The sequence below is a fragment of the Hyperolius riggenbachi genome, chromosome 1, assembly GCF_040937935.1.
Source record: "Hyperolius riggenbachi isolate aHypRig1 chromosome 1, aHypRig1.pri, whole genome shotgun sequence".
NCBI lineage: Eukaryota > Metazoa > Chordata > Amphibia > Anura > Hyperoliidae > Hyperolius > Hyperolius riggenbachi.
The window spans coordinates 349,108,024-349,119,868 of record NC_090646.1 but is presented as its reverse complement, the minus strand read 5'-3'; the positions used below and the strand labels follow the sequence as shown (position 1 = coordinate 349,119,868).

General features: G+C 43.7%; 1 protein-coding gene across 3 annotated transcripts in view; it reads right to left on the bottom strand.

The window, feature by feature from the left end:
- Positions 1–3,436: 3,436 nt before the first annotated feature.
- LOC137512834 (guanine nucleotide-binding protein subunit alpha-15-like) overlaps positions 3,437–11,845 on the bottom strand; it is a 101,900-nt gene continuing 93,491 nt past the window's right edge. For 2 of the 3 annotated variants that reach the window (XM_068234087.1, XM_068234089.1), the window contains exon 7: positions 3,437–3,679. In XM_068234087.1, the coding sequence (XP_068090188.1) occupies positions 3,459–3,679 (221 nt within the window). In that variant the 3' untranslated portion in view covers positions 3,437–3,458. Of the gene's footprint in view, positions 3,680–4,191; positions 5,240–11,845 lie in introns of those variants that run through there. The other variant, XM_068234088.1, reaches the window with a different exon arrangement.

The following is an 11,845-nucleotide window of genomic DNA, read 5'->3' as shown; positions in this document are numbered from 1 at the left end:
ATTCAAAACATTCTTCAGTACTGATAAACATATCCATCCAATAACAATAAAAAGCAACTTAGGCCTATTAAAGCTTGAGGCCTCATTCACAGTGGGATGTTGAGGATTTGCGTTATAAACTCCTATAACGCAGCTTACCGGACTGCAATGCTAATCCTATGGGACGTTCACGGTGCAACGTTAGTGTTGAATTGTAATGTGTAGCGTTATGGTAACTCACTGCTTGCAGTGCATTACCTCTAAATGCACACATTACCAGGTACAGGAAAGCATACTTTTCATTGCTTTCCTGTACCTACTGTATGCAATGGTTAATTTGCGTTGCTTTGTAATGCTGCGTTGTGACTTTAACGTCACATTACAACGCAACGGCCCACTGTGAATGAGGCCTGAAATGATATACGGCTTGTATTTCTTTAGGTGACAACGCCGACTTATTTTGGGTTAAGTGACCCTTCTTCAGGCCTTATAAATACAATGCAAATCTGAATAAAATCAGATTGCAAACAGACGAGAGGAATACAATATAAAGGGTACATCTGGACAGGACTTACTTTTTCAATAAAAAAGCTCCCTGCAGTGAGATCCTCATCCGAACATGTGATAACATTATCTTGTGTTTACTTAATTGTAGCAAGAGAGGAGTGTAAACATTCCCTGTGGAAACTCCTAACTTGTGCAGACCAGAGTCAGCTCAGAAATAATCACTGGTTACATTACAAAATATAAATACTGTAGCTATGAATTAAATGCAATGGCAGCTTTCAGAGCAAATAAACTGTACTTTGGGAACGTGTAATTTCTAAATGAATACTACTTGTGCACAAAAGCAAATGATAACCGTATGGGTTATAAAAAGTAGGAAAATAATTTTTTATTGAATCGTATGTCAGAGTTTAATACTGCTTTAATGATAAAAGACTATTTTTGCAATTGGTTTCCGGAGCCCTTTTTTTACCTGCATATCCTTTTCTGTGAGAGAAAGGAACAGACTTTTAACCACTTGCCGACCGCGCACTCATACCGCGCGTCGGCAAAGTGGCAGCTGCAGGACCAGCGACGCAGTATTGCGTCGCCAGCTGCAGCTTAATTAATCAGGAAGCAGCCGCTCGCGCGAGCGGCTGCTTCCTGTCAAATCACGGCGGGGGGCTCCGTGAATAGCCTGCGGGCCGCCGATGGCGGCTCGCAGGCTGAATGTAAACACAAGCGGAAATAATCCGCTTTGTTTACATTGTACGGCGCTGCTGCGCAGCAGCGCCGTAAGGCAGATCGGCGATCCCCGGCCAATCAGCGGCCGGGGATCGCCGCCATGTGACAGGGGACGTCCTGTCACTGGCTGCACAGGACGGATAGCGTCCTGTGCAGCCCCGATCCCCGGGGATGACCAGGTAGGAGAGGGAGGGGGGAATTTCGCCGCGGAGGGGGGCTTTGAGGTGCCCCCCCCCCGCCACCCACAGCAGGCAGGAGAGATCAAACCCCCCCTAGCACATCATCCCCATAGGGGGGAAAAAAGGGGAGCAATCTGATCTCCCTGCCTGCACCCTGATCTGTGCTGGGGGCTGCAGAGCCCACCCAGCACAGATCACTCATAACAGCGCTGGTCCTTAAGGGGGGGTAAAGGGTGGGTCATCAAGTAGTTAATGCTTAAACATCCTGCATATCAGTTTAACACGGCTTTAAAAACTAGGGAGGGCATATTCATTCTTCTGAATATAGGCACACACAGCTACTTTCAAGGCTGTAAGTCAATAAGCAAGTCAAATAATTGTTGTTTATGCCTCAGCACATAGTCCTAAACGGTTTGTTGGCCTCTAAATGATTGTTTTGAAATAAATCCATATACTATACAATACTTGGTTGTAGTAGGAAGGATTACCTGTGAAATGAAAATGAAGATAGTGATAATGATTTTGCTATGGTTTACATCACTCACAGTTACAGTGTGCAAAGTTCTATACCTGACAATGTCGGCTGTGGATCTGTCATGAGATATACACCAATTAAGAAGGCTGACTATGCAGATTCTCTCTCTAGTCAGCTCTCTCATAATTAGTGTTGATCTCCAGATTGAATCCGGATGAAATCCGAATGGGTTTCATTTGGATTTCAACCTCCAATTACTGCAGCCGAGCAGGTGTGTGAGGGGGGGGGGGAGGGGGATGGACGGTTAAACTTACCCAGCAGCCTTCTTCTTTAATCCATCCCATGCTGCGTTCCAAGCTGCGTCACGTGACTACTACGCAGGGGCGTAACAATAGGGGATGCACCCACGGGGAGGGGGGGGGATCCAGACTCTTGCAGGGGGGCCCGGTGACTTCTAGTTACGCCCCTGCTACTACGCTTCCTCCTATAACCTGGAAGGAGGAAGTGCTTGTATTCACATGACCGCAGCTTGGAACGCAGTGTGGGATGCGCCGTGGGACAGATTAAAGAAGAAGGCTGCTGGGTAAGTTCAGCCCCCTCCGCCCCCCCCCCCCCCCCCCACACACACACCCACACAGCTGCACTAATTAGGAGGATGAAATCCAAATGAAACCCATACGGATTTGATCCGTTGCTCATCAATGCTTATAATAATGGTATTTTTATGTATTAAAAGTGATACAAATATACACAGCAAAACACCTTGGTGACATCAGGGCCGGTTAAAGCCACAATGGGTCCCTTGGGCAAAATTAACCTGGGGGGCCCCCTGTCCCCACTACCCCAGCATAATCACCCCACTGGCCCCTGAGTCAACTGTCACCGTCGCCCCAGATCTCCCCCCTCGACTTTACTGTACTGCTTGGGGCCCCTGCACTGTTTGTGTCAGCATAGTGCTGCTCCAGTCCATACACTTTCATCTTTATCCTTGCAGGGATGCCTCTTCTCAGTGACCCAGCATGAGAGAATGGATGGAGAAGCACGCTGAGACAGTTGACAAACTTGACATGCTATGTTGACAAAACTTTGCAGGGGCCCTGGGAAGCACAAGAGGAGACCTGGGGGGTCCCAGGAGAACTTGGGGGTCCTGGGGAAATTGCCCCCTTTGCCTCTACATTAGCACCAACCCTGGGGGGTGACATAATGTCCAATGTACTAGTCCTTTGACTGTATAGTACCATATAAACAGTGGCGAGGCTAAGGTAAGGAGCTTTGGGTCCCAATACAAGATTTACATTGGGCACCCCAAGCATTCTGTGTATAACAATTCATATGGCACAACAAAACCTGCCAAAGGCTTCCACAGTATGAGAGGTGTAAGCAGAGGAGGGGATTGTTAATGATTACCACTATTCAAAGCATTTATAGAAGTGATCATTACAAGCACAGAGCCATTGAAGAGCTAATACTGTGGTTGAGAGAGGGCCCTTAGTGGTCCCACGGCCTCAATGCGGTCACAACCTCTGCATCCCCTTTTGCTACGCTAGTGCATATAAAGCCAACACCATAAAGCAGCGAATCAGATTTTGTAATTGTCATAAAATTCCATAGTCACTAAGACAGTGGCGGAGCACTTCTGCCTTTATAACGTCAAAAACTTTGCTGATGTTTTGTGTATCTGTAGCACAGGTCCTGTGAGGGTAAATTAATCGTTCTTCATCTTTATTGTCCTTTCCTGCTTTTGTTTGCATGTGAAAGAGCTGCACATATGTGTTCTCAATGAACCGTGTAGCAGCTTCAGCATCTTGATGAGGACCTAGTGTGAAAAAGAAGACACCTGTAATCTGTGCTGGAATATGATGCCACATAACCACTTGCCAGATCAATTTAATGATAAAGCTATAATACCACAGTGCTAGCAGTCAGTGTTCTCTACTCCACAGTTCTAGCAGATTTGCGATTCTTTTGAGAACTGCGGAGTTTACTGGTAAGATAATAATCGATAGTATAATAGTATACAGGGTGGGCCATTTATTTGGATACACCTTAATAAAATATAAATGGTTGGTGATATTAACTTCCTGTTTGTGGCACATTGGTATATGTGAGGCGCAAAACTTTTCAAGATGGGTGGTGACCATGGGAGCCATTTTGAAGTTGGACATTATGAACACAACTTTTGTTTTTTCAATAGGAAGAGGGTCATGTGACACATCAAACTTATTGGGAATTTCACAAGAAAAAAAATGTTGTGCTTGGTTTTAATGTAACTTTATTCTTTCATGAGTTATTTACAAGATTCTGACCACTTATAAAATGTGTTCAGTGCGCTGCCTATTCTGTTGGATTGTCAATGCAACCCTCTTTTCCCACTCTTCACACACTGATAGCAACACCACAGGAGAAATGCTAGCACAGGCTTCCAGTATCCGTAGTTTCAGGTGCTGCACATCTCTTATCTTCACAGCATAGGCAATTGCCTTCAGATGACCCCAAAGATAAAAGTCTAAAGGGGTCAGATCAGGAGAGCTTGGGGGCCATTCAACTGGCCCACGACGACCAATCCACTTTCCAGGAAACTGTTCATCTAGGAATGCTCGGACCTGACACCTATAATGTGGTGGTGCACCATCTTGCTGGAAAAACTCAGGGAACATGCCAGCTTCAGTACATAAAGAGGGAAACACATCATCATGTAGCAATTTCGCATATCCAGTGGCCTTGAGGTTTCCATTGCTGAAGAATGGCCCCACTATCTTTGTACCCTATATACCACACCATACCATCAATTTTTTTTGTTCCAACAGCCTTGGAGGGATCTATCCAATGTGGGTTAGTGTCAGACCAATAGCGGTGGTTTTGTTTGTTAACTTCACCATTCACATAAAAGTTTGCCTCATCACTGAACAAAATCTTCTGCGTAAACTGAGGGTCCTGTTCCAATTTTTGTTTTGCCCATTCTGCAAATTCAGTGCGCTGATCTGAGTCATCCTCGTTGAGATGCTGCAGTAGCTGGAGTTTGTAAGGGTGCCATTTGTGAGTAGCTAATATCCGACGAAAGGGATGTTCGAGTAATGCCACTCTCTAGTGACATGCGGCGAGTGCTACGCTGTGGGCTTTTGCTGAATGAAGCTAGGACATCCACTGATGTTTCTTCATTAGTGACAGATTTCATGCGTCCACATTTTGGCAAATCCAACACCGAACCAGTTTCACAAAACTTAGCAAGTTGTTTGCTAACTGTAGCATGGGAGATGGATGGTCTCGTAGGGTGTCTTGCATTGAAATCTGCTGCAATGACCTGGTTACTGTGTTCACCAGACATCAACACAATTTCTATCCGCTCCTCGGCAACATGTCAACAACATGTCAATGGCTGTAAACAAAGAGAAACTTTTAAATAACTCATGAAAGAATAAAGTTAAGTTAAAACCAAGCACACCATTGTTTTTCTTGTGAAATTCCCAATAAGTTTGATGTGTCACATGACCCTCTTCCTTTTGAAAAAACAAAGTTGGATTCAAAATGGCAACTTCAAATTGTTCGCCATGGTCACCACCCATCTTGAAAAGTTTCCCCCCTCACATATACTAATGTGCCACAAACAGGAAGTTAATATCACCAACCATTCCCATTTTATTAAGGTGTATCCAAATAAATGGCCCACCCTGTAGTATGATATTGTACTGTATAGTGTAGCATAATATAATTAATTTACCAATGGGGGAGAGTATCAAAAGTGGTCAGATGAAGGAGAGGCTGCTTTTACTGCTCACAAATCTCTGAGTACTTACCTAAGACCATGATCCATGGTGATCTATGGATTCTTGATGTAAGTGTTCATTTTTTTTATGTGTGGATTGTGCACTAAGGTTTTGCTCACATCTAAAATTGAAATTGCCGACGTCAGAGAGTTTAGATTTTTTGCGCGTTTTTCCCCCTTCTGGTGCTCCATTGCATGCTACGATTTTTGTACAAGGCGCAGACCGATTCACTTTTTTCACTTTCTTACGTCAGTCACCCGGAAATTAATAAATACAATGTATTTATTCATTAAAGCGCAAACGCAATCACCGGATAAAGCGATTTGTGAGCATTTTGCGTTTTTCCTACACCTTCCATTGTAGCAAAATCGCCCCGAAAATAGTACATGCAGCACTTTGCTGAGCGGAAAGTGGACGATACGCGCTGATATGAACTATCCTATATAGATTTATTGCACTAGCGATTTTAAGGCGTTTTTAAAAATCACTGGTGCTCAAAAAAAACCAACGCAAAACACCCTAGGTGTGAACAAGCCCTAAAGGGAGCTTTTATATGATATGGTCTTAGAACATTTTTGGACTGGTCCATCTCTCCATGGGTGAGTCTAAGGATTTCCTTTATTCTTTACAAAAGCACTTTATAGAATGGATTTTTGAAAAGATGCCATCCGGACTCCTTACTCTTTTGCACACTATTTTGGCAGTTGGACTGAACAACTGCTGTTCAGCAAGTGCTTTTGAAAATAAAGAAAACCCTGAGAATCTCCCATAAGAGATGGACTACTCCAAAACCTGTCAGATCTATCAGATTTTTACAACCTACTGTAAGTGTCAGTGACATAGGAAAATTGAAATATATAGTGCATTATAGTCTGTAATAAATGTACATCTTATACATATGGATACACATTCGTTTTAAATTTTACGATTTTTAATACAATAGTAGTCCTTTAACCACTTCACTTTCAAGGGTTTTTTCCCTTAAAAACACAGAGCAATTTTCACCTGTAAGCACTCCTTCCATTCATTCGCCTATAACTTTATTACTACTTAGCACAATAAAACAATCTATATCCTGTTTTTTTTGCCACCAGTTAGGCTTTCTATAGGAGGCACTTTTTGTTAATAATTATTTTATTCTAACTGCGTTTTAACAGGAAACAAGAAAATAAAAATGGAAAAAATTCAATATTTTAGTTTTCAGCCATTATAGCTTTAAAATAATACATGCTACTGTAATTAAAACCCACACATTTTATTTGCCCATTTGTCCTGGTTATTGCAACATTTAAAAATGTTCCCTAGTGCAATGTATGGTGCCAATAATTTATTTGGAAATATAGGTGCATTTTTTCAGTTTCATCACTAATTACAAGCCCATAATTTACAAAGTAACAGTAAAATACCCTCTTGACATACATATTAAAAAAAAAAAGTTCAGTCCCTAAGGTAACTATTTATGTATTTTTTTAAATTGTATATATATATATATATATATATATATATATATATATATATATATATATGTATATATATATATATATATATATATATATATATATATATATATATATATTCCCCAAAATTTTTGGAGGTAACTATTGGGGAGTGTGGAAGGTAAGGGGTTAATTTTACATGTAAAAAAAACCTCTGTTAATGGAAAAAATGTGTGTATATGTAATTTTACTATTTGACCACAAGATGTCCTTGCGTATAAATGTTCTATGCGCAGTATTACTACGCAAACAGGAAGTAGTGCATGGACATGTAAGTATCGTTTTTGTGAATGACGCCGCCATCTCATTGATGGCGACTGTCATTCACACGGGAACTTAGATTAATGAATGGGAACTGTGTTCAATGAATGGGAACCGGCAGGGACCCCGGGCCAGCGGCTGAGAGCGGAGCTGTGGCGTGTGTGTGACATGTCGGCTGCAAGGGGCTGGAGGAAGCCCCGGGTAAGTAGATCTGGGGGTAGCTTAGAATGCCTGATGTTTCCTTTAAAGGACACATCCGAGCAGTTAAAAAAAATCCACTTACCTGATGCTTCCTCCAGCCCCTGCTAGCAGTCCTCTGCCCTCGCCGCAGCTCCGCTCACAGATGGTGGTTCGGGGTCCCCTTCTGCACAAGAAAGGCCACTGTGCATGCACGAGCGGCTCTCAGAGCCGCACGGACATCATCCTGACTGTAGAGCGCAGGTGCAGTAGCTCTGCACCTGCGCAGTATAGTCCGGATGACGTCAGCACAACCAGTGAGCCGCATGATGGTGTGCAGAAGAAGCCAACCCGGAAGCTGACCTGGCAAGGTCGGCATCTCCACCGGGAGCCACCGGAGCTGCAGTGAGGGCACAGGACGGCTGCCAGAGGCTGGAGGAAGCTTGTGGTAATTGGATTTTTTATTTTTTGGTTACTCGGACCTTCCCTTTAAGGGTAGTGAATGGGGCTGGGAGGGTGTTAGGAGGGAACATAACGGTAAGCCTGACACTATATGTTTTAAAAGGTGACTTTAGCCAAAAGTCAAATTTTTGAAAGCGTGACTACGGAACCAGAGGGGTACAAGAAGAGGCATGGACAAGGGACAGAGGTATGTAGATCCCGCATGAACATACCTCTGTGCTTACCTTAGGTGCCTTTGCCTCGAGTCAGGTATACTTCAATTTGTACCAGGCTTTAGATGAAAGTGCATGTGTTGACAGATTTGTCCTGTAATGCCTGCCTGACATTATATGCTTTACAGAGAGAGATCTGTGTGAACTGGTTCTTCTTATGCAAGAACCCACTGCTGTACATAAAGGCTTATTGTAAGGAAATGTTGATTCACGGAGGATTAAGAAAATAAAAGCAGTAATGTATCTGTGTGTGGGAGTAAAGTAAGGTGGAAGTTTTACTTACAGTGTTAACATGTGTAAAAGGTGACCAAAATCACATAGGGTATATAAAAAAATCATAAAAGTTGACATTGTGAAGGTCCCAGCTAAAGTGGGCACTGGGTAGGGTTGGGGTTCAAATTTGGGTCATAGTTAACGAAGATCCAAAAATGGCTATTTGAATTTGGACCATGCAGTGTCGATGGGGGAATTTGTCTTTTTGCACCATTCCCGTAATGCCCAGTGGCTCCCCTAGGGCCGGTTTACCATAAGCCACTGTAAGCACATACCTACAGGCATCTGATGAAGGAGAGGCAGCTCACTCTCCTCCCCAAGTACCTCCCTCCCTCCTGCCCTTCCAATGCATAGTCTCAAGCAGAGTTACTCACCTGGGTCTCTGCATTTTGCTCAACACACACCATACAACCTTGGTTGTACAGATTTACCAAATCTATGTAGTATAAGGGCCAACAGATTGAAAATACCTTAAATGATTGATTGGCTAAGCTTTTATACTACATGAAAGTGGCAAGATTGAACAACCAAGATTGTATGGTGTGTGTTGAGCCTTTCACTGACCTGATCTCCCTTCAGTCAGGGGCACCTCAAGCTACCTAATACTTGGGGGCACCTCTAGCTACTTAATACTGAGGATAGCTCTGGCTACCTAATGTTAAGGGGCCCGTCATAGGTAGCTAGTCTCCTCTATCTTGGAGGTGGCAGGCAGCTGATTGGCTGTCTGACACCAAAGCATCACAAGTAGACATATATAAGAAGAGGGCTTAGCTGCCTCCAGCACTTGTGAGCTGATCTTTGCTCATGAAACAGCTTCTCTGTGTCTCTGGTTACAGCTTGTGTTAACCTTCGATGTTGTTGTGCTGTCCCCTGGGCTCTAAAGATAACAATTGAGACAGCGCACCAAAATCTGCCAAGGACAACCACAGTTTTAGAGGTACAATAAGGGGTTGAGGAACAATTTGTTAATGATTACTACTATTCAAAGCATATATAGACGCGATTAGTACCAGCATAGGACCAATAAAGAGCTAATACTGCAGTTGAGGGAGTGCCTCTCTGGTCCAAGGGCCCTGGTGCGGTCACAACGTCTGCATCCCCTATTGCTACACCACTGCATACACTATACAATGCTCATTCGGATTCCGCGGAAATGCAATTTCCGAAATTCCGATCGGAAATTGCATTTCCGCATCGAAATCCGGAAATCGGTAATGCAAGTGCCGTAGGCGGATTTCCGCCGGAAATCGCGGAAATTCCACCCGACTTTAACATCGATTTTCTCAAAAACTATAAGGTCTTTTTGAAAACTTTTTTTTGCATCGTGTTCACAAGATTCGGTTTAATAAACGCTGAAAATTTGGTGTTTCTAGGACTTAAGGGGGATTTTCTATTAACCGCTAAAGTAGGCAGATTTTTACTGTAATGTAAAATGCAGAAAATCTGCATCTGCCTATTTTCTGCATTTTACATTACAGTAAAAATCTGCCGACTTTAGCAGTTAATAGCAAAGCCCCCGTAAGTCCTAGAAACATCAAATTTTCAGGGTTTATTAAACAGAACCTTCTGAGCAAGATGCAAAAAAAGTTTTCAAAAAGACCTTATAGTTTTTGAGAAAATCGATGTTAAAGTTGGGCGGAATTTCCGCGATTTCCGGCGGACATTCCGCCTTGGAATGCGGAAATTGGTAGCGGAAAGCGGAATCGGTAATCGGTACATGACGGAATCCGGAATTACCGCGGAATCGGAATTTGGCATTCCGACCATCCCTACCCAATTCCCATTGAACTGAGAAAAATTATTGTTTACTGCCGAGCACATCTAACAGCACCAGGATCGACCCTCGGGCAATATCCAATGGGATCATGAATGGTGTTTTTTTGGCTGCCACTTGAGATATCGATCGTAGTGTAAATTACGATACAGTTGCAGTCCTATCAGCACAGCGGTCGAGTACTGTACAGGTAACTTTAGGCTCGCATCCCGCTACATTGTCAACAAGAAAAGATCAGTGTGGCACTCCTAATGAATAGAGGATCCGTGGGTAGGTATTCTGTTTGGCCTTATTGTCCCCGCAGATCGTTCCCCTACACACAAGTATGTATAGTAGCTACTGACGTGTGCAACGTAAAAGAGATGTAGGAAGAAAGAATCTCATAGAAATCTTGATACATGCACCTTCCGTCATTCAGCGTCATTTATTGAACAGATGAAAACGTGTGTGACATCAGGGAAAACATCAAGCAAACATAACCTTGTTATGACGTGGTAGCCAGTGTGGGGTTGGAAGTGGGTGTGAGGGCTGCAAAGGGGTCGGCGACAGCCGCTTGCACACATTGTGATTTTCAGGTGTCTGCTGCCCACATTACGATTTTCTGGTGACTGCTGCCCACATTACGATTTTCTGGTGACTGCTGCCCACATTGTGATTTTTAGGTGTCTGCTGCCCACATTACGATTTTCTGGTCACTGCTGCCCACATTGTGATTTTCAGGTGTCTGCTGCCCACATTACGATTTTCTGGTCACTGCTGCCCACATTGTGATTTTCAGGTGTCTGCTGCCCACATTACGATTTTCTGGTCACTGCTGCCCACATTGTGATTTTCAGGTGTATGCTGCCCACATTACTATTTTCTGGTGCCTGCTGCCCACATTGCGATTTTCTGGTTCCTGCTGCCCACATTGCGATTTTCTGGTAACTGCTGCCCACGTTGTGATTTTCAGGTGTCTGCTGCCCACATTACGATTTTCTGGTCACTGCTGCCCACATTGTGATTTTCAGGTTTCTGCTGCCCACATTACGATTTTCAGGTGACTGCTGCCCACATTGTGATTTTCAGGTGTCTGCTGCCCACATTACGATTTTCTGGTGACTGCTACCCACATTGCGATTTTCAGGTGTCTGCTGCCCACATTACGATTTTCAGGTGTCTGCTGCCCACATTACGATTTTCTGGTGACTGCTGCCCACATTGTGATTTTCAGGTGTCTGCTGCCCACATTGTGATTTTCAGGTGTCTGCTGCCCACATTACGATTTTCTGGTCACTGCTGCCTACATTGCGATTTTCTGGTGCCTGCTGCCCACATTGCGATTTTCTGGTGCCTGCTGCCCACATTGCGATTTTCTGGTAACTGCTGCCCACATTGTGATTTTCAGGTGTCTGCTGCCCACATTATGATTTTCTGGTCACTGCTGCCCACATTGTGATTTTCAGGTGTCTGCTGCCCACATTACGATTTTCTGGTCACTGCTGCCCACATTGTGATTTTCAGGTGTCTGCTGCCCACATTACGATTTTCTGGTGACTGCTGCCCACATTACGATTTTCTGGT